Source organism: Physeter macrocephalus, chromosome 9 (genome assembly GCF_002837175.3).
Source record: "Physeter macrocephalus isolate SW-GA chromosome 9, ASM283717v5, whole genome shotgun sequence".
Classification (NCBI taxonomy): domain Eukaryota; kingdom Metazoa; phylum Chordata; class Mammalia; order Artiodactyla; family Physeteridae; genus Physeter; species Physeter macrocephalus.
Genome location: NC_041222.1, coordinates 74,108,117 through 74,132,800, shown reverse-complemented (window position 1 = coordinate 74,132,800; position 24,684 = coordinate 74,108,117). Strand labels below are relative to the sequence as shown.

General features: G+C 48.5%; 2 protein-coding genes across 5 annotated transcripts in view; one reads left to right on the top strand and one right to left on the bottom strand.

The window, feature by feature from the left end:
- UBAP2 (ubiquitin associated protein 2) overlaps positions 1 to 11,767 on the top strand; it is a 135,419-nt gene extending 123,652 nt beyond the window's left edge. For 2 of the 4 annotated variants that reach the window (XM_024132878.2, XM_055087243.1), the window contains 12 exons: positions 840 to 909; positions 2,874 to 2,999; positions 5,310 to 5,505; positions 6,306 to 6,397; positions 6,562 to 6,609; positions 9,210 to 9,288; positions 9,511 to 9,716; positions 9,989 to 10,088; positions 10,173 to 10,280; positions 10,425 to 10,492; positions 10,570 to 10,749; positions 10,834 to 11,767. In XM_024132878.2, coding sequence (XP_023988646.1) covers positions 840 to 909; positions 2,874 to 2,999; positions 5,310 to 5,505; positions 6,306 to 6,397; positions 6,562 to 6,609; positions 9,210 to 9,288; positions 9,511 to 9,716; positions 9,989 to 10,088; positions 10,173 to 10,280; positions 10,425 to 10,492; positions 10,570 to 10,749; positions 10,834 to 10,929 — 1,369 coding nt within the window. In that variant the 3' untranslated portion in view covers positions 10,930 to 11,767. Of the gene's footprint in view, positions 1 to 697; positions 910 to 2,873; positions 3,000 to 5,309; positions 5,506 to 6,305; positions 6,398 to 6,561; positions 6,610 to 9,209; positions 9,289 to 9,510; positions 9,717 to 9,988; positions 10,089 to 10,172; positions 10,281 to 10,424; positions 10,493 to 10,569; positions 10,750 to 10,833 lie in introns of all 4 variants that reach the window. The other 2 variants (XM_028494060.2, XM_028494059.1) reach the window with 2 other exon arrangements.
- Positions 11,768 to 16,054: 4,287 nt separating this feature from the next.
- UBE2R2 (ubiquitin conjugating enzyme E2 R2) overlaps positions 16,055 to 24,684 on the bottom strand; it is a 96,583-nt gene continuing 87,953 nt past the window's right edge. The window contains exons 4-5 of the mRNA XM_024132881.3: positions 19,387 to 19,521; positions 16,055 to 16,416 (exon numbers count right to left, since the gene is read on the bottom strand). Coding sequence (XP_023988649.1) covers positions 16,197 to 16,416; positions 19,387 to 19,521 — 355 coding nt within the window. The 3' untranslated portion in view covers positions 16,055 to 16,196. The remainder of the gene's footprint in view (positions 16,417 to 19,386; positions 19,522 to 24,684) is intronic.

Below are 24,684 nucleotides of genomic sequence, written 5' to 3'. Positions count from 1 at the left end.
TGGCTGTTCCCATGAGCAGAACCGACTGTTGCTCCCTGCATGACGTCCTGGCCTTTTGCAGTAAGGTTGCAGCGTAGGTGGCTGGGTAGGGTCTCACAGGCGCCGAGTGTGAAAGCCTTGCTGGCCTGTAATGCCCCTGCTGTCATAGAGCCCTGGGTCCCCTGGGAATCGGGTGGGTCCAAGGGGTCACTGCTACTCTTCTTCAGCCCTCAGGAGGGTTCCCCGAACCTTGTCTCTCCTCCACATTCTGGGCCCCATTGCTGTGATGTGGGGTGAGAGTGCTGGGGGTTTTCTGAGCAGGTCACTGCCTCGCACTTGTTGTGGTGTCAGAGATCAAGTTATCAGAACAGAGTGCAGGAGAATGGGATTTGTCTGGTCCTTACCCTGTCTTCTGAGTAGACTTCTCCTCTTTCCTCCTGTAGCCAGGAACAAAAGCGTTTGGTTTGAGTTCTGCATTTGATGGGAATTCAAACTCTGTCTTTGGCATGTAGGGTTGAACATAGGAACTTTCTTCCCTCACACACAGATTTAATGGGGTCTCTGGGGCTGGCAATGTTCTTAGTGCAATCCTGTTCTTAGCATTTACAGTCTGCAGAGCAAATGGTTAGAGTTGCCTGAGCTGGCTCTGTAGCTTTCCTAGGGCAGGATGTCCCAGATCCTCATGGTGAGTGACCCTTTAGATCATTTCTAACCACAGAGCACCTGGACTGGGTTCCAAGGCCACACGGAAGGAAGGATGTGAAGGGACAGGCAAGCTCGTGTGCAGCCCTCCTAGACGCGTGGGTCCCTCGGGTGGAGTGCTGGGGGGTGCACACGCGGGGCTCTGCCTTGTCTTCCAGCTCTCTCTCCGGCCACCAGAGCAGCCTCTCCTCTGCGCACACAGTGCTCTCCACCAGCACGTCACAAACGGTAAGTGTTTTCCCTGCTCCCTCGCCCAGCACCCTGCTTAGCCAGCTTGGAGCTTAGTCATGTGCAGCTGGGGCTTTAGTTTGTGGATTTTAAATATCTGAAATACTCTAATAGCTTGGCTGTAATGTCTCCATCTAGGTACATGGTTTGAACAGGTGATTTCCTAGGCACCATGGAGGACATCTTGCTTCCTAAGTCCATGTCTCCGTGGAAGAATTGGTTCTCCATACCTGATAGATGATTGGCAGGGCTGTCAGGTGGTGAAGTTGTTTCCAAGAACTCACTGAGCTCCCTGTTCATGATAGGAGACCTTTCTACCTGGCAGGGTTGGTTTCATTTGCTGGGGCTTCTTTTTTTTTTTGCGGTACGCGGGCCTCTCACTGCTGTGGCCTCTCCCGTTGCGGAGCACAGGCTCCAGACGCGCAGGCTTAGCGGCCATGGCTCACGGGCCCAGCCGCTCCGCGGCATGTGGGATCCTCCCGGACCGGGGCACGAACCCGTGTCCCCTGCATCGGCAGGCGGACTCCCTACCACTGCGCCACCAGGGAAGCCCTGCTGGGGCTTCTTATGTTGAGGTCTTTGTAAGTTTTTTAGAGGAAAGTAGACTCGTTGCTAACTTACGTGTGGGCTCTACTAAAAGTCAAGTTTAATCAAAGGCAGTGTTCCTGGGGAACGCTCTGTTACTTTGTGAAGCCCACTGTAGGGAGAGTGCTTGAAAGGAAAGAGAGAGCTTGTGTGTCTCTGAGACTGACAGCCCAGTCAGTGTAACTGCATTCCAGGTTGCTGGTGGTCGTGGAGACTTCACTCTTGCCGTCTCAGGCCATCTTCCCCAGCTCAGAGGCAGAGTCTTTGGGAAGGTTGCTGTTGAAGAAGGAAGTGTGGGTGTGGAGAGGCAAGAGTGGAAGCACAAGCGGGCGAGTGTCCTGGTGCGCTGAAGAGTGACCTAGATGGCGGTTGCTGAGGTGCGGCTTCTGAGCTGTGGAGCTGGGAGCGTGGTCTTGGGTAGGGCTCGGTCTAGACCGAGCGGGCTGAGGGCCGGCGGCTGGGCCGTGCAAGGAGGCAGGGCAGCGGGCGGGTATTGTGCTAGCAGCCGGGGAGGCTGGAACGTTGAAGGAAAGGTGCCTGGAGAGAACACAGTGTCCCTCTCCTGGGAGACAGCAGGCTTCCACAAGGTGGAAGTAGATGGTTCCTCAAGTAGGGAAGGAAGTTTTGGGTGCAGATGAACGGGAGAGTCGGGAAACTGGGGGAAATTTGTTTCCTCTGAAGAAGAAGTCAAATCTTTCGCTGTAGAATGAAGCGATGGAAAAGGTTCACATCCTATCCTTTATCAGGACCTGGCTAACATCGTGGCTTTCATACTCTAGCTTTCCAAGTGAAATCAGTTTACACATAATTCTTCGTCTTAAAACACATAGATCACTGTCTTCATAGCAGAGATTGGTGTGAATATCTCTGCCCTTGGAGTAAGTTGCCCAGCAGCCAGTGCCTCCTGTTTGGCCAGTGGGAGCCCTGAGATGTCCCCTTTGTGAGACCTGCAGAGCTGGCCTCCTGTTCCGGGCACTGTGTGTTGGAGCCCAGAGCTCTGCTTTCATGGGTTAGCTGCACTCTGTGTCTTAGCAGGAAACCCCAAATCTTACAGTCCCAATGGCCACAGCCAGAATCACCTTGTACAATTGCTAACTAACGTTACAGATTCAATAACGAAAGACATAAAAAGATATATACTGAAAAGTTTTTGTCTCTTTTCTACTTGGTTGTACCCCTTTTCCTACTATTTTCTTGATCCTCTAGTTTTTATTTTATAAACCCATAAAGTGCATACATAGTAGTTTTCCTTCCGCCCTTTTTCTTTTCCTGTAATATAAAGGACACTACATAGTGTCCTTTATCTTTTTCCCTCACTTAACAGTGTATCTTCAGGAGGTTTCTGTGTTGAATCAGAGTTCTTTGTTCTTTTTTCACAGCTCTGCTGCATTACATTATTTAATCAGGCCTCCTCTGATGGAACTTTAGGGCCATTTTCAGTCTTGATACCTTGGAAATACTGTGGGTTCAGTTATAGACCACCACCGTGGGAATATTGTGGGAAAGTGAGTCATATATCTTTTGATTTCTTAGTGCATATAAGTTTTGTTTACACTATACTGTAGTCTGTTAAGGTGTGCAATAACATGTCTACAAAAACAACATACATATCTTAATTAAAAAATATATTTTTAGCTAAAAATGCTAGCCATCACCTGAGCCTTGAGCAAGTTGTAATCTTTTTGCATTTGTAACATCAGAGGTCACTGATCATTATAGCAAATATAATAATGAAAAGATTTGAAATATTGTGCGAATTACCAAAATGTGATGCAGAGAGAGGAAGTGAGCCAATGCTGTTGGAAAAATGGCGCCGATAGACTTTCTTGACCCAGGGTTGCCTCAGACCCTCACTTTGTAAGAAACGCAGTATCTGAGAAGCAAAAGAACATGAGATGTGCCTGTACAAACAACGGTGTATAACCTTCTGCACATGTTTCACGTGTGCAGCTGTGTCCAGAGGGTAAACCCTGGAGGTGGAATTGCTAGGCATTTGTCATTTTATACAAATTGCTCTGCATAGTGATTTTAACTCACTTAGATCTCACTGGCAAAGAATGAAATGTCCTCTTTCCCCACGACCTCCTGAAATGATGTTACCAAATATTTGTATTTTTCCAATGTGTTAATAGAAAAATGACCTGTCAGTATAGTGTTTAATCGAAAGAGCTTGAACATCTATTTTATATATTGGAAAGCCATTAATTTCCTTTTGGGTGAGCTGTTTACATTTTTCATTTTCCTGTCAGGTCTGTGGTGTTTATTTCTATAGTTGGGAGACTTAGTAGGTAGCCCTTTGTGATGGGAAGTGCAAATATTTTTCCTAGGTTTGTCATTTTATGAATTGATTTTTGAATAGTCGGTTATATCATAGTCTGTCAGAGCCAGGTCTTTCCTACCTTGTCTGTAAAGGAAATCTAGTGTTTTCTCCTGCCCTTCGTGTTCTGTGGAAGGTTTGGTGCAGCTGTGCTTTTCTGGGCCCATCTGAGGAGCTGAGTGGCAGCCTCGTCGGATGGTCCGAGCGAGCCAGCAACTTGTCTTCCTCACAGATTTGAGAGGTGAGGGGGCAGATACAGGAACGCCGCCAGGGTCCACTGAAGGCGGGAGAGGCTTGCTGGATAACTCTGGAGTTCCCATGGATTCCCCATACTCCCCAGTCTGGGAATGTTTGTTTGTTTGTTTGTTTGTTTGTTTTAATCCTGTGGTTGAAAGGTTGTGCGGCCAGTGCCACCATCACAGTGTGGTGGTCAGAGCCGTTCCTGATCCTGTGGCAGGTGCCCTTGGCTCCACACAGGGGGCTGTGGAATGGGTGCTGGGCAGCCCCAGCCCTACCCTGGGCTCTCCTCTCCCTGGTTCTGTCTGTCCATCTAGGCGGAAGGAGCAGGAGTCCTGAGGAGCCCCAGAAGACCATAATTTTAGCGGTCTTCACTTGCTGAGCCGATTCTGGATACTAGTGCTCGAGTGGGCAGGGCGGCCCGCGGGGCTGGGACCCGCACGGCGCGGTCTGTGCCGTGGAAAGCAGAGCACACGGTGGCCCCCTTTCTCCTGGTCCTTCCTCTTCTTCAGTTTCCCCTCCAGGAGTTTCCCGGCTTCTTTGTTGTGCACAAGTTCTGATTTGGAGGTTGGTCTCAGTCTTACAGAGCCTTTTCCTCCCTCTTTGACCCTTGCTTTGCCCAGCCAGGTGTATTTCTTCCACCCACCCCTCAGCCCTTGAAGCCCTTCCTGATGCCTTGTTTACTAGCAGCTGGGCAGGACCCTTGGAACTCAGGCTCTTCACAGCTTTCTGCTAGGCTTTGCCCTTCTTTCCTCGGTGGCTCTTGTCGGGCAGGCATAGGGCCGGGCCCTGCTTGGTAGTCCCGGGTGACCTACAAAGTGTCACCAGATCCTGGAGCAAAGGCCTCTCTTGGCCACCTGTGACTTCAGGTCAGAGGAGCCAGGAAGGCTCTGACTTGGGCTGGGCTGCTTGTGGCCCCAGGCTCGTCTCTCCTGAGGCTCCTTTCTTTTCTCTGAGGTGGGTTTTCACCTCATATTGAGATGCTCTGTGCTCATCTGGGTCTGTGCTTTGTTTCACTTACCAAAGCCTGAGCAACGTTAATGATTTTTTAGGAGGGATTTTTGGTCGTAAATCTCCATTTTAATGGTCTTGATAGCTCAGCTGATGAGTTGTGTCCTGATGGCCTAATATGGCTGCAGTGTGAGAGGCCACGGTGAGCACACTGGTCCGTCTGAGACTGCGGACACACAGGCCAGGCCGGTTCTTGTGCACTCTTGTGCTTTGCCCCCAGATCCATGTGTCCTGGCTTTTGTCTTGCCAGCATGCCGGCGTGGAGAGCGCCCCTTCCCTCCAGTCCTCAGCCACCTTCTCAACGGCAGCAACCTGTGCCTCGAGTGCCGCGTCCTCAGGGCTCAGCCTGCCGAGCAGCATGAACACGGTCAACAGCCTCTGCCTGGGTGGTACCGCTGTGAGTGCCCCCAGCAGCAGTGCCAGGGCCACGCCCTTGGTGACCTCAGGTGTGTGCCCCCCGGGGCCTTTCCGGCTCCCCCGCCCCTCAAAGGTGCCGTTCTGCTTCCCGGGAGGAGGCCGAGGGGGGCAGGCCTGGGGGGGTCCACGAGCGTCGGAAGCTCACAGTCTCCCTCCGGCTCTGCCGCCACTTGCTTGTCCTCTTTGTTCCACTCACCTCTTGAGGCCGGATCTTCCAGAGCTAATGTGGGGGGCCAGGTTCTGGGTGATTCTGAAATCAGTGTCTGGGGGTTACGCTCCCCTGGGCAGATTCCTGTCAGCCTTTGTGCTTGTAGCGCCCCATTCTCTTCTGTCCTCGCTCATCCCTGGAGCTGAGATGACGGAGCAGCTCTCGTGGGCTCTTCTGCTCTTGGTGTGACTGCCTGGCAGCCAGACCCGGGCAGTCTGTGTGGGCCCAGCGGACTGTGGTTTGGTAGCAACTGCTCGCCCGCCTTTGGCCCAGCTGTGCCTCTCCTGGCGCTGCCCGGCCTGCTTTGTTCTGAGGGGCAGGCGGTTCGTGCTGCTCGGGCCCTCTCGGCGCAGTGCAGCCTGCAGGAGGGTGGCGGTGTTCTGTGCCGCAGGGCGCGGACCCCTCTGGTAACTCAGCCTGGATGTGGTGGCACGACGTGCTCTGTCTCCCCCGCCCCCTAGCATGGCTTCCGTTTCTCTCGGCTGCTGCCCTCCCCTCTTGCCCGTGGCCTCGTCTGGGACAGCACCGTGACAGTGGGCTCGACACCCGCCGTGCCCACAGTACCTGAGGAATCTCGCCCTTGTGGTGGCCCCTTCACTCCATTTGAGTTTGCCTTCACAGGCAAAGCGCCCCCCAGCCTGCCCCAGGGGGCGCCTCCCCTGCTGCACAGCCAGTACCTCGTGGGCCCCGGAGGACTGCTTCCTGCCTACCCGGTGAGCGCTCGTGGGGCTCTGGGCCGGCCCCCGGCAGGACCTGGGGGCCTTGGGTCGCTGCTGCTCCTTCCCTGAGCCCACCTCTGCCGCTCGGATCCCGGGCGTTTCTCCAGCTAGACTCCGTCAAGGCAGGGCATCTAACAGCCTTTTTGGTCCTCACACAGATTTATGGCTATGACGAGCTCCAGATGCTGCAGTCACGGCTGCCGATGGTGAGTGGGATTTGGGGTGGTGGCCGGGGGGATTCCGGCTCTGAGTCTAGCGCGTCTCACCCACGCGGCCGTGACTGCCACCCTCTCTGGCCTTCAGGACACTCGGCCTGAGGACTTCCCTCAGCACCACAGCTGAGAAAGCTGCTTCCATTTGGCAGCTGTGCCTGCGGCACCTACAGCCTGGGCACTCGAGCGTCCTGTGCTCGCGCCTGGGGATCTTGAAGATCGTTGGGACCTGGGGCCCCAGCAGGCGGTGTCTCTACCAAACGTGGGTCCTTCTCTCCCCTCAAGTTCCACCCCTCCCCCCACCAGAACAAACAAACAAACAGGACGTGGCGTTGCTTACGTGCCCCTAGACTTTTTATGAAGTCCTCTCCGAAGTACCATCTAGTGTTTTTGGCTTCTGAAGTGGCCATTGGTGATGCTCGTGATGGCAGCTTTGCTCTTCTGAGTGAGCGGCTGGAGCCGGCAGTCTTCAAGGGCCCTTCTGGGTTTAGCCTGCCATTCCGTGTATAAGAACGCTGGCCCCAGGATCTCTCTGGTTGCTGCAGCCTCACTCTGAGGGCAGCATTGCCTCTTTATTCTGGCCCTTGCTACCAGGATGAAGCACTGGGCCTTCTCTGGGATGGCCACGTGAGCAGGACTGCAGTGCAGAAGAGGTACAGGACGAGGCACACTCCCTGCCGGACAGCCTGCAGGCTCCTGTACCGCCACCCGCTTCTTGGTCTGGTGTTTCCCAGACTCCTGATCATTTGTAGCAGACCAGGGTATCTGTCACATTGTCTGGGAGTAAATAGCTATTTGGACCCCGATGTCAACTCTCCTGGGTATGGTCTTTCCTTTTCCCCAAGTGAAGGTGAGGTGTCCTTCCCCAGACTCCTCTCCACTGGTGTTAGCCCCTCTTGGGCTGGCCACAGAGAGCTCAGGGAGCTGCAGGCACCACCTCTACCTCCCAGGCCCCAGTGGCTGAAGCTCGTGTCTCTCAGAAGACTCTTTCATCTGCTTGGAATGCTTCCATAGGTTGGTAGCTGGGCAGCTCTTCCCCAGTATGCAAGCCAGCAGCCAATCACACTACTGCTCAAGGGGCTTGCGGGACCCTCCAGCTGCTGCCCATGTCCCTGGAGGGCCCAGAAAGGATATTGAGGACATGATGACAGATTTCTAGGGTGGAAAACAGAACTTAGGGTTTCTGGGGATGCCGTAAGCCCTAGGGCTTTGCAGGGAAACCAGAAGTGGCCCTAGTCCCCCTGACACTCAGGAAACCTTGCAGCCAGGAGCCCCAGGGCATCAGAGATGGAATGCAGGAGGTGGTCCTGAATGAGTCTGAAGGTGGTGCCTGGTTGGGCCCCTAGGAGTGACTCAGTGGGATTCTAGCCCTGGGAATCATCCTGGGCTGCTTCATATTCCTTCAATCTTTTTGTGCCTTAGAAGCAATCACCTCTGAGCCTGCCATTTTTTTTTTTTTTTTTTTTGTGGTACACGGGCCTCTCGCTGTTGTGGCCTCTCCCGTTGTGGAGCACAGGCTCCGGACGCGCAGGCTCAGCGGCCATGGCTCACGGGCCCAGCCGCTCCGCAGCACGTGGGACCCTCCCGGCCCGGGTCACGAACCCGTGTTCCCTGCATCGGCAGGTGGACTCTCAACCACTGCGCCACCAGGGAAGCCCCTGAGCCTGCCTTTTGAGATGCATTTCTTTCATTTTCCCCTTTGGTCATTTCTTAGATTCTGGTACTTTTGTGCCTCATTTCCACCTTTGGATTTTCTTGTGTGAAAGAGCTCCCCCTCCTGGGCTTCCTCCAGGCCTGTCCCCGCTTGTGTTCTACTAACTGTGCTTTCCTAGCCCTGCCTTCTGTTGTGGTTCTGGTCTGAGGGTGCCATGGATTTCCTGGAGGTGTCCGGGAAATGGGGCAAAGGAGGCTGTAGGTGCCTTTCCTAGACACTGCTGCCCACGAGGAAAGCAGGAGGGCTTTCCCTCGGCTCAGAGGCCCGGGGTGCAGTATGTCCATGGCTGGCAGAGCCCTGGGCGGTGAGTGAGGGTCAGGGCAGGCCTCCCCTTCTTCATAGAGCTCCACTGTGTTTTGCCTCAGCATCCACACCTCTCCTGACTCCTGTGCAGTGTCAGCGTTGCCAGGGCAGAGTGGGTGGTCTCTCCTAGTTCAGGACCTGACCCCTGTTAAACCCTTTAGGCTCCTCCTTCTCCTCAGGTTTCTCCTTGTCCTGTTAACTTTCCTAGCTGCCCTTCAGAATCCCTCTCACTGGAGAAGCCAGTAGAGTTGGTTTGGCCCGAGACATTCACCAGCATCCATCTGTGATGTAGAATAGATGTGTGTGGGCCTCCGCTGGCTCTGCCCGGGGAAGGCTGAGGGATCGTCAGTGTGTCTACATGCTGTGTGCCTGCCACACTGCACAGCTCTGACCGGCACCATTTGTTTTGAATTCTCTGTGAGTGCTGCCCTCTGGTGGTGTGCCTGTGACGTCCCTGCGGTCTGGTCGGCCTGGGGAATGTGGCATTGCGTGGAGCACCCGTACCGCCTGCAGGTTCTGCTGTCCTGGGAGTGGGGTGAGGCTCTTATGCTGACTGAACCTCTCTGGTCTCTCCTAGGATTACTATGGGATTCCTTTCGCTACACCCGCAGCCCTCGCCAGTCGAGATGGGAGCCTCGCTAATAATCTCTATTCAGGTTAGTCTTGTTCAGGGGGTTAGGCATGGGGGAGGAGTGGTCATTGGACTGGCCTGTGGCTCATCCAGGAGTCTGGAAACAGACGCAGAAGGGCTGCAGAGACCTGCCAGCTTCCTGTTGTTGAGCTGGCAGCCAGGCCTGTTCCTGTTCACAGGGACCAGTCTGGCTTTTTCCTGGCTGGATAGGGGGCAGTGACTGGATTCAGTGCCCCGTTTCTCCCAGGTGATGTCACAAAGTTTGGCCGAGGAGACTCTGCATCCCCTGCACCTGCCACCACCCTGGCTCAGCCCCAGCAGAGCCAGTCCCAGGCCCACCACACAGCCCAGCAGCCCTTTCTGAACCCTGCCCTGCCACCTGGCTACAGCTACACTGGTCTCCCCTACTATACAGGCGTACCCAGTGCCTTCCAGTATGGGCCCACCGTGTTTGTGAGTATCTGGGGGGGTGTTACTCCAGCTCCAGGGAGCAGAAGCAGGGAGGGAGGGACAGGTCCCCACGCAGTGTGTCACCTGGCCTTGAGGAATGAGTCTGGCTTGGGGCGAGGTCCCTTTCCCATCTGTTTTGAGATCTAGCATGTTGCGCTACTGAAGACGCCTCCCTAGTGGTTGTGCCACCTGCTGCCTGAGGCTAAGCCGGGGTGACCTGTTACCCCGGCTCTGTCCCCCTACTAATAGTGCCTCTCCTGCTTGCCTGCCACCAGGTCCCCCCGGCCTCAGCCAAGCAGCACAGTGTGAGCCTCAGCAGCCCCACCACCCCCTTCCAGCAGGCCAGTGGCTATGGCCAGCACAGCTACAGCGCAGGTGAGGGGTGCTCCCGCCATGGAGAGGCACGGGAAGGACAGGCTCACCTAGCTCACACGTGCCTCTTGTCCCCTGCCGTGCTAGGTTACGATGACGTGAGCCAGGGGGCAGCAGCGGGAGACTACACCAAGGGTGGCTATGGTGGATCATCGCAGGCACAGAGCAAGTCTGCAGGTTCTGGGCCTGGCAAAGGTAGGCCTTTCCAGGATTGTGGCCCAGAGCAGTCGTCTCCTCCCCTGACTCCTTCCCAGGCGAGGCTGCCCCAGAGGGCCCCTGGAGCGGGGGGAGGCTGGCGCTGGGGCAAGCTGCTGTGGGAACAGCCGCTTTTCCTTCTAGGAGTGTCGGTGTCTTCAAGCGCCCCCGGCCTCGCTGACGTGACTGGGTCCGTCTACAGCAAGACTCAGGTGAGGGAGGGCCGGCGCTGGCAGGAGGGCTGGCGGAGTGCCGCCAAGCGAGCCTCACTGTTGTCTCTGCCCTGCAGACTTACGACAGGCAGGGATTTCACGCAGGGACCCCGCCACCGTTCAGCCTGCCCTCGGCCTTGGGCTCCCCTGGGCCCCTGGGCCCCGGTTACGCGCCCTCACCGCTTGTGCACGTCCTGCCCGCCCACCAGCAGCCTCACTCACAGCTGCTGCACCACCACCTCCCGCAGGACACTCAGGTGAGCCCGGTGGAGCAGGCGGCCGTCCTGCCCTGGGCTGGGGGCTCCACTCCAGCCTTGACAGCCTTCTCTCCTCCTCCTCAGAGTGGCTCCGGTCAGCGCAGCCAGCCCAGCTCCCTGCAGCCCAAGTCGCAAGCCTCCAAACCTGCCTATGGCAACTCTCCATATTGGACAAACTGAACCCTGAAGAGCAGGTGGGCCGGGGCGGGGCCTACCCCGGGCAGGAGAGAGCTCACGGAGCCCGGCGCCCTTCCCCAGTTTCTGAGACGTGTAACTGTGTCAGCCGAGCCTCTGTGGGGAGCCTGCCTCCCAGACTCCCTGTTGTATGTAATGTATTTATGTATGTATTTGTAAATGTGGTAGAAGGCTTGGGGGAGGGGGGAGCAGCTGCTCCTCTCCCCACTCAAGCCCCTTCCTGCTGTAGCAGAAGCAGCCCCCTTCCCCCTTTCTGCCTTCAGGCCTTCTACAGAGCCCCCTGGCAGGCAGCGTCTGAAAGGGCGGGCTGGCTTGAGGCAGTTTGGGGACTGGGGTCAGGTACCAATGAAGAATCACGACTCATCTCGCTCCCTTGTAAACCATTCGAGTTTTCGTCCCTGTGTAATTACTTTATCCCTTGCTTTTTGAGAAACTGGTCCTTTTGTCATCTGTCATGTTCCCCTCCCTCCAAACCTTGATCTGGGAATGGCAGAGATAGCCCTGCCCCCCACCCACATAGAGGTGGCACCTGTTTGTCTCCACAGAGAGCAGGGGCTCTGGCTTCTGGTCTGGTCTTGTCCCCAGACACTTGCCTTCCTCTGGCTGACCATTTTTAAAATAATCTGAATTTGCACTCAGAAATACTCAGCCGGTCAGCTCCCCTTTGATTTTTTTTTTTTTTTTAAAGATATGCTTTCATCTCAGTGACAGCATGTCTCCAAGCAAAGGCTCCTCTATTCCAGTCGTCCTGAACCACGTGGGCAACTGTTTCAGAGGTTTTCTCTTTTGCCCAAACTCCACCTAATAAAGTTCTGAGAGCATACTTGGTCTCTGTGTGGTGTGACTCAGGGAGAGCTCAGGGCAGAGACCATCTTCATTATGGTTCCAGGGACCCTGGACTTCACAGGGCTGAAGTAAAGCTCACGTGGTCACAGGCTTCTGATAACAGGGTGTCAGGGCTTCAGTGGGTATTCCTTGCTTTGCTGGGCCCTTCTCTTGCCCCAAAACAATCAGCATTCAGGGAGGGAAAAGGTAAAGGACACAACTGAGGAGATAGCTAACCCTCCTGACAGGCAGTGCTTATCAACGGTTACCTTTGTTTTTCTTCCAACTCTGTAACAGACTTAGGGGACAAGGCAGTCTCTAAAAGGGTCTTGTCAACAGGAATATTAGGGTAGGGTAATTTCTTTTCCAAAGGAACAAAGGTAAGAACTCTGAGAATACAGTTCCAGGCCTGTGAGAGAGTAAGTTTGCACAGCTAAACCTCTCTGTCCTTTGCTCTTCATCAGCCAAATGCAATCTTGATTGACCGTTGAGGACTGTGGCGGGACAGATGACTAGTGAGCCAGGGTGGTGTGAAGTAGGTAAGTGGGTCCTGGGCTAAATATCTGCTCCAGAAAGTCCCAAGGAACCATTCACCTGGGGCCAGGATTCTGACTTCTCTTAAGCTCCTCCCTCCTGATTCCAGGCCACCAGTCCAGAAGGAACTGGGGCCATAAAACTATCCATGTGTCCACCAGGAGGCAGATCTCCATGTTTGTCTGAGGCGCAGCTGTATTCCAGCCTGGCAGCTAGCTCAAGGCCTTGAGGTGTTGCCCGAGGCATTAGAGCGGACTGTTTCAAGTCAGCGTGCCAGAACCAGCCCAGGGGTACAGTCTTTACCTTGCCTGTTTTTGACCTCCAAAATCAATGGTCATTCGTCAGATAGGTCAAGCACTGCTGGCTTAAAAAAAAAAAGGTAAGTGTCCACAACTGAAACTTACTAAATTACGTGATCTGTTGCTTCCTGATCCCTTCTTTTAGCAGCGGGAAGTTGACAAGTGACAATGAAAACAAAAAACTTGCCTAAGGAGGGCAGTGGAGCACTCCTCCATCACTTCACCGACCTACTTGTACTGGCAGATTGTGCCCTATTTCAGAATTAAGGTTAACAAATGGCTTTGTCTTTAATAACCTTTCTTAAAAGCTAGTAAGGATGTGGGGATATTTATTCTGCAAGGAGGTGAGCTGAGCAGACTCAAAAGGCAGGTGAGCAAGATTTGGTTTTTGTTTTAGTTTTTCAGCTGAGTCCTGTGCATAATCTGCAAGGGAACAGAGGAAGCATTAAGACTACCTTTTAATTTTAATACACAAAAAAGAAGAGGGTCATCCCATGGGGAAGTAGCAATACAGGTATATTTTATTTCACATTTTATTAGTAGACAGATGGGCAGAAAAAGACAAAAATAAACCACTAAAGGGGAAATTGAACACAAAATGCATCAGATAATCTTTTCTCATAAGTTAAACTGAAGAAAAACATCTACAATTTCAGCTAAGAAAACTATTAAAGTCAGGTGTGTCCTGCTGGTTTCAGAATAGTTGAAAATTGCATCTGAATCTTTGTAAATGTAAACCTTTTTAAAAATCAGGATGGGAGGGTAGAGAGTTAATTTTCAGTGGAGAACTACACATTTTCCCCCTTCAATCGCTTACTATGTATTTTCCAAACATAAGGAAACCAGCAAATAAAGAAGCAAATAATTACCAGGGAAGAGGAAAGAAGGGACTACAAAAAAGTTTGGCTAATAGAAAAGAACTCTGGAATGATATGAAATAAAAGTGGGGAAGACTGTGAGAAGCAACAACAGAATCATGATATACTTTCTCCACCCAGCCTCAAAATACACAGACCTGAAAAGCATCCAGAGGCCTCCACTAGAATCAAAAGGAACCTAAAAATGCAGGATGGATCCTGAACTCGTGTTACACCAAATAATCAGCACAACTGTACTCACAAGGTTGTGGCCTAAGCCTGAGATCTCCACTCCTGAAAGAAGTTACGTGCTTCAGTTTTCTTTTGCCATAGTATGTGTTCGCAGGACAGAGCTCTGGAACCAGCACCTGGGTTTTACAAGTCAGTCTGAGCTATCAGAATGTCCCACCTCCTAGCAAATTAACACACCCCAGTCTTTTCTAGAACTGACGACTACTCTCATCAGAGGCAAACCCAGCTCTCAAGAGTAACACCCCAAAGGCTGAGAGGTACAACCTCCACCTGGCTCTCCGAGTCAACGTAAAACAGAGGCCAGCACGGCCTGTGGGACAGGGCTGAGCAGCACAGCACCTCCCACAGTGTCAAGGAGTCTGGCCTGCCCTGGGGGAGAGACGCTTTGGCAGGAAGAGAAAAGGCTTAGTTTTAGGGCTCCGAGAGCGTAAGACCAAGCACGCGGCGCACGCGTGTGTGTTTTGGGAGTGTGGAGTGATTGATAGGGGGTGATCAGAGCATTATGAGTATGTGTGGGGTGAAAAACTAGTTTCAACGTCCTTCTGCGAGAGTTTGCACTCAGTGTTTTGTCACAGGAGAGCTGCTCTGTTCTCTGAATCTGACTGGAGTCACTTGACTCAGGAGTGCAAGTAGGCCATGGAGTTTGGAGAGATTCTGGGACCAGGCTCAACAGTGTCCCATGTGAACCTTAGCACGTTCAACATTCCCACTTTTTTAAGACTAGATTCCGGAGAAGGCTGCTGGGAATTAGTTGGCAAACGTTTGGAGAGTTTGAAGAGTGAATGAAAACCCTGAGATCAGAAAGGAAGGAGGAACTAAGGACCTAAGTATCACAGACTGTGTCCTAGGGTCCATCCTACCCGTCCCTCATCAACCCTTTCGTTCTTTCTGAGCTATACGATCTGAAGAAAAGGAGTTGAACGCTAGCGCGCAGGGATCTGAAGTAGGTTTATAGCGGTATTTTCCCCACTGAAAGAACACTGCCCTCCTGTGAACTGACCCGCCCCCATAAGAAACAAAAATCATCGCCAAGTACTGAAGAAGTCCCTGGTTGGTGAAGGCTGATGGAACTCGGTATTGATTGAAGTAACACACGATCGACACGGGGGAAATCAAGGCTGCAGCAATTGCGTGGCAGGAAGATCTAGCGTTGCCCAGAAACTGCTTGCAGCCAACTCCCTTGGCTCTGCCAGAAGAGTCAAAGAAGCTCAGGGGAAAGCTCCATGCACAACTTCTGCTTGCACTCCACAGCCCGAGCACATTGAAAGGAGAGAAAAGTCCAGGTCACATCCAGTGAGAAAAGCGGGAACCGGTCACTCATGTCTCACATATATCCACAGTTACCATTATCAGTATAAGCAGCTCAGTGAAAACCAAAATCTTAACACATGCACCTAGTATTAATACTGAGTAAAACTCACTACTTAAAAAAAATCCTCACGGTGAGAGTGTATCTTTCAGGGAAAGACCATGTTAAATATATAAAACAGATGTTTTCTCTCCAACAGTGGTCACCAGTAGTTTGACTTTTTCCCCCAGCAGCATCAACCAAAACCGGCATAGTGATTTTAACTCTTCGTTCCCGTCACTAAGACTCCTCCACACACACACAAACAAACACACACACACACACACACACACACACACACACACACTAATCCCCACTCTCTCCCCACTCCCTGGGGGAAAAAAATAACTCTGCCTTCAAAATAAATAGCAATCAGTTCTATGTAAAGTATGAATATTTATTTCAGGCTTTAGATCCCAATCGATTTCGAAAAACAAAATCTGATCTCTCTCCTCAGAGTAGCTGAGGCCTCTGTGTTAGGCTGAAGGGCCCTGTGCCCTTAGGAACACGTTTCAACAGGTTCAGAACAAACTCCCTGACACCTGCTGTACCCCAGCCTTAAGAAGGGAAAGAAAATTCACCACCACGGGGCTGAACGAATGCACACACACTAATGTAAATGAGCAGCTAAAACTTGGCAAATTTGCTTTGTTAAGAAAAAGTTTGTTTTGTGGGGCTTTTACGGTTTTTTTTTTTTCTTTTGCTACCCAGCATATGCAGCACTTGTGAGCTCCCGATGGGTTCCCAGCTTTAAACACATTAAACGTCTTGATGAAAGACTATTTAATTCTTCAAGAATCTAAAAACAGACCAAACGTGTTTTGCTGTGAACACTCTGCAGAGACGAAGTGAGGTGGGAGTTTGGGTTTAAAGAAAGAAAAAAAAAAAAATCAATACAGTGATGGAAGGGTAAAGAATGCAAGAATTCAGACATTCTGTGGAGGATTAGTTTCTCTCCATTAAGAGGTCCATAAAAAGGAGCAAACTGAGATCCATAAGGGGAGTCACCAGGAGCCGTGTTTGTTTTCCCCACCCCCATGACAGGTTTTTTGCTGAGGGGCCACTGCTAGGTCCCCACTTGCTCCCCTCCCTTTGGCCTGAGACGGCAGGGCAGTACAGGGGCCTTGAAGGAGCACGTCACGACTCTTCATTCCCAGAATCATCATCGTCATAACAATCGGCATCTTCCTCCTCTTCATCTTCATCATCAATGTCGTCGTCGTACAAGTCGTCATAAAGCAAATCTGAGCTGTTGTCATTGGAAGGCACTTTAGTTTTGATGCAGTATTCCGCCAGGGTTGTGGGGACCTTCACTCCATCCTTTTCTGCTTCGGCTTTAGTGGCTGACACCTGTTTCCTGAAGGGAGGATAGTTTATATAAGTCTCTGGAAGATGGATTTATAATTGGCCTAAACAATCCAAAATTCCTTACTGGTTTCTGAACTTTAGTACCTACCTACCTGAAAGCATCTTTGACAAGATACCCTCTACTACACCAACGGTTCTAGCCCATCAGGTACCATTCTGAAGGACACTTAAAAATGACCCTTCTGAAGGGCGTTTAAAGCCATGCACCTCACATGCTGGTTGGCCAGAAATCACCTCATGTTTTCTGCCTTGTCTTCTCGCACTAAACTCAGAATGCAGCCCCAACAACTCAACAATCCTCCTACTTAGAGAAAAATCCAAATATCTTATGTTGGATTCCAAAGTCTTGCATGATCCACGGGCCTACCGCTTCATTCTCGCCACCCATTACTTTCTCCAATTCCAAAACATTCAGGCCACTCTGGGGTTTTTTAGTACCTTCAAATATACCTAGTTGATTTTTCTGTGAGGACCAGTTGCTCTTCTGCCCTACATACGGTTGACTGCTTCTTGTCACTCAGATATGAACTTCTATGTCACCTTAGAGGAGGCCTATTCGGACAATCCAACTTAAAGCAGCCATCTTGTCATTCCTTCATATTATCCTACTCATCTTCCTCATTTGTTCATTTTTCTGTTGTTCTCCTTGCCCCTGAATGTGAGCAGAGACCTTGTCTATCTTAGTTAATTCTATTTCCCCAGTGCTTAGAACACCACCTGGGCACATAGAGCTGTGCAACAAATACTGACTGGATGAACGCATGAAGGTTAATGTTTCCTTCAACAAGTATGAAAATTCGACCCCTCAAGGGACTAGAAAAACTGAACTTAAAAACATCAAACCACTATTCTCAGGACTTCACTGGTGGTCCAGTGGCTAAGACTCTGTGCTCCCAATGCAGGGGGCCCAGGTTCGATCCCTGGTCAGGCAACTAGATCCCGCATGCCACAACTAAGAGTTCACATGCCACAACTAAAGATCCCGCATGCCGCAGCTTAAAAAAAAAAAAAAAATCCCACATGCCGCAACTAAGACCTGGTGCAGCCAAATAAATAAATAAATACTTTTAAAAAACCCACAAAAACACAACCACTATTCTCCCTGTCTTTTAATTAGACCTCTCTTGGTGGATCCTGTTGCCTTACATCCTGATGCTGCTGAGGCTTTCAGGCTTGAATCTCTCTTCTCACAGCCTTCTCCTTGAACCATCTTGTCCATGCCCATGGTTCTAACCCTTCATGCTGACAGCTCTCAAATCATCAGGGTCCAGCCTAAACTTTTCTTCTGAGCTCTATACCCTCATATGAGCATCTGGATGTCTCCGTCCTGACGTTCCATAGGAATCCTAACTCAGCAAGTCTGCATTTGTCATTGTCCACCTCCATGGAGTGTTCAGTTCCTAAAATTATAACTCTTACTACTCCAAAGTCCTAAATGTTTTCAAATCTGTTTTCTCATTCTTGATTGTTACTACGTCAGTTTAGTCTTCATCTCAGCCTCCTCAAACCTCAGCCAGTCTCCTGGTCAGTCGTGTTCTTTTGGAACTCAAATAGGATTATCCTTTCACACAAAATCTTTAAGTGACACTCCAACACCTCTAAGATTAAGGATCAAACCCATCTTATGACCTCAGTGTCTTTTAAGACCTGATGTGTTTCTTAATTTCCCATTACTTCTCAAATCAGAATTTACAATTCTCTTGATGTGTCATGCTGTTATCATACACCCGTGTTTTAGCAAGCATGTTTCTCTCTCCCTGAAAACTTCTTGGTTATGAGGCATTATCTCTCCTAGGAACCATATTATATGTTCCTTCCACTGTATCTTGTTTATGCTTCTATAGTTGCACTTATCATATTACATGTTCATTTCTTTGTAAACAAACAAAAGTATGAGCTCTCTAAGGAGAAAGACTATGCCTTACATCCTACCTTTCCTTGAACTTCAGGCTCCAGTCCTGACTATTTTATGAAGCATTCCCATTTTCCAATCCTCAGTCCACTCTCACTCTAAACTTCTACAGGTCTTTACTGTTTACACTAGTTATCTTCAATCTTTGGTATATACCAGTCACCTAAGTGGCTTGGTAAAAGCAAAATACAGATGCCCAGATTCTATCCTTGTAATTTCATTAAATAACTGGATTAGGGAGAGGGTCTAAAGCTGATTACAGTGGGCAGAAAACTTATTCAGCTGTCAGATGACATACATTTTTTTTTTCATATCACATGGTATCATGCCAACTAGATTTATAGAGAGGGACTTTAAGTCACAGAATGTGCTGCAACTGTCCCTGGGGCTCTACCAATCCTTAAGTACTGTTAGGAAAATCTTATATCCTATGTAGGATATAATTTGAGAGATGAATGGTTGAGCCTAATAGCTTTTTTTTTTTTTTTTTAAACAGATGGAAATATTAAAAACCCCCAAAAGTTAACTGATAAAAGGTCACATGAGGGTGAAAGAGCTAGGAGTATATTCCAAGTCTCCTGATTCTTATTCTAGGGCTCTGTTAAACCATATACTAGAGTTGCTGATAATGATGATTCCCAGAAGATACTTGCTGCTATGGTCAGAAAGGCCAATAATCTGTAGGGTTTCGTTAATAAAAAATTTGAAAACAAAAATACCTGGAATGTCTGGAATACACTGGGTGTTTGATACATTTAAAGGACATGTTCAAAACCCAGAACAGTGTCCCTAAAATGATCAGGAGGAAGAGTGTGCAAACTTGACTAGTTTAGAACCTGGAAGTTCTGTTGCCTGGGAAATCAGATCTGCTGTCTCAAAAGCCAAACTCATTAGGCTCAGGCAGAAACCTCTTCCCAAACAATAAATCTAACTGACAGAAGTGGAGTGGATATTTAAGTTCAATTTAAACCCTTGGTTCTAGGATATACTTTGGTTCTGTATGAAGACTTGAAGTAATCAAACAGAAGACAAAACAAAACACCTTACCTAATGATTTCAGCATATTCTTTGTCTTTTCCTTTACTGTCCCTCCATTTCCTGAACATAACCGAGGCATCCACATTGGCTGGGGAGAAGGTGTTGGGCTCATTAAGCAATGAGATTACACTTAACAGGATAGTCCTAGAAACAGGAAAAAAGGGTCAGCTATGAATATACATATTCACAGTATTCAACAGTATTTTGTTTTAAATTTAAGACTATAATATTTGAGACTTTAGGGAAATGGAAATAGAGTATCAAAATTTTGTTTTCAGTACTCATCTGGCTAGGCTAGGAATAAGCTGCTACCTGGGAGACAAAGCAGAGGGAATCTGAGTTTAGCATAAAAGTTAGGTTGCAGGGCAAAATATGAACTCTAGAAGGCACTGTCTTAACTGGCAACATGTTCCAATCTACAAAAATTGGAGGTCTGGAAGCTTTTCAAATAACATTTAAAAAATTACAAGTTAGGGCTTCCCTGGTGGCGCAGTGGTTGAGAGTCCGCCTGCCAATGCAGGGGACGCGGGCTCATGCCCCAGTCCGGGAGGATCCCACATGCCGCGGAGCGGCTCGGCCCATGAGCCATGGCCGCTGGGCCTGCGCGTCCGGAGCCTGTGCTCCACAGCAGGAGAGGCCACAGCAGTGAGTGGCCCGCGTACCGCAAATAAATAAATAAATAAATAAATAATCACAAGTTAAGTGCAATAGGAAAAAGCAGAAGCAAAAAATATTTAGCTTGAAGGCAATCTTTTTGTGGAAAAGGGTAAAAATGATGCTACTCCATATATCTAATTCATATCATGGCTGCTTAGAAGACCTGAAAACCAATATTACATACAAATGTATTTCTTTTCCATACTTCTAAGGGAAGCAAGATAAGAGTTAAGCAGGAGAATGGAGAAAAAGCAATAGCCTTGACATGGAAGAACTAGTCTCTGAATAACAGAAATCTTGATTCAAAAAATATTTACTAAGCCCTTACTATTGTGCCAGAGGCATCCAGTGAGATGTTGGATGTACAATAGTGAGAGAGTTAGCTGCCATCCCTGATCTCTCAGGGCTTAGAAATCTTGTGGGAAATTTTCATCCACAGATAAAAACTAGACACCTTAATCACAGGGAATAAAGTTTCTGTGAAATAAAATAAGCTCAATAAGCTCCAAAAATGTTTGAAATAGTTCCCAGGCTTTTTTCTCCCCTAAAAGCTATGTGCATGTAGGTAAGGAGAAACATGGGAGGAAAAATTAAATTTCTCTACCTTTTCTCATTGGTGCGAGGTTATAGATTGTGTTGTTGCAAAATAGCCTTTTGCTCCTGGCCCCAAGCAAAAAATAAAGGGAGGGAACCAGGCAATTAGATGTTTGATTTGATGAAAACTTTTCCTAAAAAGGGTAGAGAGTTTCTGTTATGTGATTATACAAGATTACGACAAAGGCACTTTCAAAGAAAACTTTCCCATCTAGTTCAAATTCATTTACCACATATACACCCCCCCACCTTTCTATTAGGGTAAGAATAACTCCCTGTACCCCACTTCCATCCTTCTGTACTTCTTCAGTAATTACACTAAGAAGATTCAAAGAAACTCATCATTGCCAAAAATGCGAAATGGACTGACAATATCCTAGAAGCGAAAGAAAAATTCCGTAAGGATTGCTTCAGAAGAAAACATATACAAAACCTGATAGAAAGATAAGCAGGATAAGGACAAACTGTGGTACAGTTTAATGGTCCAGATCAGCATTGTATCTTTACAACTTTCTGTGATGATGGAAGTGTAAATCTGTGTTATCCAATATGGTAACCACTAGCCACATGTGGCCACTGAGCACTTTGAAAAGTAGATTATGAAACTGAAGAAATGAGTTTTTAGTACTAATTTTAATTAAGTTTAAACAGCCACATGTAGTCAGTGGCTATCATACTGGACAACACAGGTCTAGATGAATTATATTAACTGAATTAGGAAATTTTTCCCAGGACTGGTTTCACCAAGCTGATTTTCTTATATCTTGTGTGTATTATTAAAATACCATATTGGGAAGTACAATTTTTTAAAATGGTGAATCATCCAGTTCTATCATAAGAAACTCACTTCTAATACCATGTACTCCCCTAAATTGAAATCCATGATGCTTTCAGAAGCCTCAGGCACTAACTACAGTTGACTGTGATAATAGTTATTAACCCAGCACGTTTTCACTTCCTCCCTTTGTCTGGAGAGTAGAGCCATTTTTTGTACAGGGAATCCATTCCACTGATTCAGATGAGGTTAATCTCCTTCCTCTAGTACACCTTCAAACAACAACCACGCCACACCTTCATAAAAACCTACCTACCCACGGCAGTAGACATACCACCAAGTGTTGGCAAAGGATTCCAACACTAATGAAGATTCCTGATGCAATTCATATGCAATATCCTATTCAAAATTTCCCAACCAGTATGTTGTGAGTGGGTTACAGGTAAATTGTATGTGATTCCCTCAGGCAGACTGGTAGGTAGGACCTGGGACAACTTGAGCCTCTGGAACAATAACTTCTGGCCAAAGGAGCATCTTCAGCTTACTACATTGTGATCTACGAATACTATCATTTCATATTTTCTATGTAACATGACTGGAAAAGGATGGGAAGAAATATCATACATAGTTTAAACTGTCTGGCACTCGTACCAAAATAATTTAACACAGGTGTTACATCTGTAGCATGGTAAACAACTCTGCAAGGTAGTATTATTAATCCTATTTTTATAGAGTGGAAAAATGAAACTGCGAATACTGGTAGAACATACAAAACACAATTGAATCCTGAAGCGATTCCAACAATTACTTCTTTTTTTGTTGTTGTTGCTGTTTTTTGGTGTTGTTAGTTTCATAAGTATTTTAAAATCCTTTCTCATTTATTGTATTTTTTTCAGAAGAAAAAGAAGTATTTAAGGGAGATAGGAAATCATAATTAAACATCTATGACCCACCCAATGGGTAATATTGTATTTGTCCCTTTTCAACATACAGACAATAATCAATGAGATGGGTCTGCCCTTTCTCTGTTAGCTACTATGTCACCACAAGTACAATTTTAGCAGGGAGGGCAGAAACTGGCCTTAGCTCAACAAAGAAGACATGGCTTATGGGTCTCCCCAGAAGCCAAGCAGCAAAAGTTTGGAATTCTGTAGGATTAAAGATGGGCATTTTTCCTCCAGTGCATACACATACCCTCCCCAGGCAACGTGTCAGGTAGAAAGGGTTCATTCTTTAAAACTTCAACTTACTTGACTCTTAAAACATACATAGAAATACTGAAAAGAGAGTTTGAATGATTGACATTCTCAGATTTTACAGGCCTTAATTTGATAACAAGTGACGTATAGAGAAGCAAAGCTCATTGCCTGACCCTTCTAGTTGACCTAGAAGGGTTCTTTTAATCTCTCATTTACACTATTTCAAAAGATGGACCAGTAACACCAGAAGATCACCCAATTAAAACTCAATCCTCATTATATGTTTTCAAGGTGGGAGAGAAATTTAAAGAGGACATCATGGTAAAGAAGTCTGTTATGACTGGGAAGATAAAACGTGGTAGCTTAATGGGTCCACATACTACAAATAGTTTTTCTTTATGCTGCTAAAGCACCTAACAGGGACTTCCTGGTGGTCCAGTGGCTAAGACTACCAGCTCCCAATGCAGGGGGCCTGGGTTTGATCCCTGGTCAGGGAACTAGATCCCACATGCTGCAACTAAAAGTTTGCATGCCACAACCAAAGATCCTGCATGCCGTAACGAAGATCCCGTGTGCCACCACCAAGACACAGAGCAGCCAAATAAATAAATATTTTTAAAAAATAATAAAGCAACTAACAAATACAACAGTTCCTGCTGTGCAGTCCCTGGCACTGCCGTTGACTGACATACCCCTGAGAACACATTAGGAATAAGGGTCTCAGATTAAAATACACAAAATGACCAAATCACAACATTTTAGTTTAAAAAGGAAAAATTTTAAATACACAAAATACATATCATTTGCACAGAATGAAACTGGCAATCTGAGTGCAGTGGGACCCAATGTGCAAACATCAAGGGAGCAAATAAATAAAATAGTCCTGGCCCAGAATGGGGTTTACAGGAGCCCTAGGAACAGCACAGCCATAGTCATTTCCTATGACCTTGCCTACTTTGCCACTCAATCGTTGCAGCAGTCTCTAGCTCCCTTCCCTTTCAGTGGGTTACAGAGAAGACTAGATAGGAAAACATCCAACCCTACTCCTGAGAGACGCTTCTACATGAAGGCGTGGCCTCTGGAGTGGATCCATAAATCTGGTCCCATGATATATCTTCACAGTGGCAAAGAAAACACTGTTATCTATCGTTCAAAGGATAGCAAATCCCTACCAAAGACCACTTTCCTATCCAAGAGCCTGCAGCAGGTATGGCAGGTAGTTCTGGGGCTGGTGCCTCAGAGAAAGCACTTGTGAATTCTACTGCAAGGTCTGAGAGATCCCCTACCCACCCACCCCACCGACCCCCTGGAAGCTCCCACTTGGTTCTGGACAGAACATAGATTAAGGCACATTTTGTTTCTTTCACCAAGAAGAGGCATGGTGTTGTGGACTCCTAATCACATACATGTAGCAGCATCAGGGGGCCCTATCCTCCCAACTTCATTCTTTGCTGACTAATGCCTACTCCTCAAAACTTCCCAATTCCATAAGGAACTCTCACCCCCTAAACTTAATCCTGGACATCTGAGGATAGGACTGTGTATCTCTTCTTCCAGAAAGTATGCTGGCTTCCTCTAAGAGGAGGAGAACTACTGAGCTTTTAGTGGAAACTAGCTGGCTGCCGCTCTGGATCCCTACAATTGTAGCATAGTACATTTTTCTTGCTTTCCCCTTTAGCCAACTCTCACTACTCACTAGGTCTTGTTATATAAATCGACTTCGGCTCTCAAAGGTAACTGGAACTCCTTACTCTTCTTCAGGTTACGAAAGCCTGTACAACTTTATTTTCTGAATATGTTCACTGAGGTGTTAAATGGAAGACTAGTGCAGGTGGTCATGGAGAAGTCCAAACACATGTGAACATGGAACCACTTTCAGATAACAGTGCCATTCAGCAGTCAAGACCCTACAACAGGGCTTCCCTAGTGGCGCAGTGGTTGAGAGTCCGCCTGCCGATGCAGGGGACGCAGGTTCGTGCCCTGGTCTGGGAGGATCCCACATGCCGCGGAACGGCTGGGCCCGTGAGCCATGGCCGCTGAGCCTGCGCGTCCGGAGCCTGTGCTCCGCAACGGTAGAGGCCA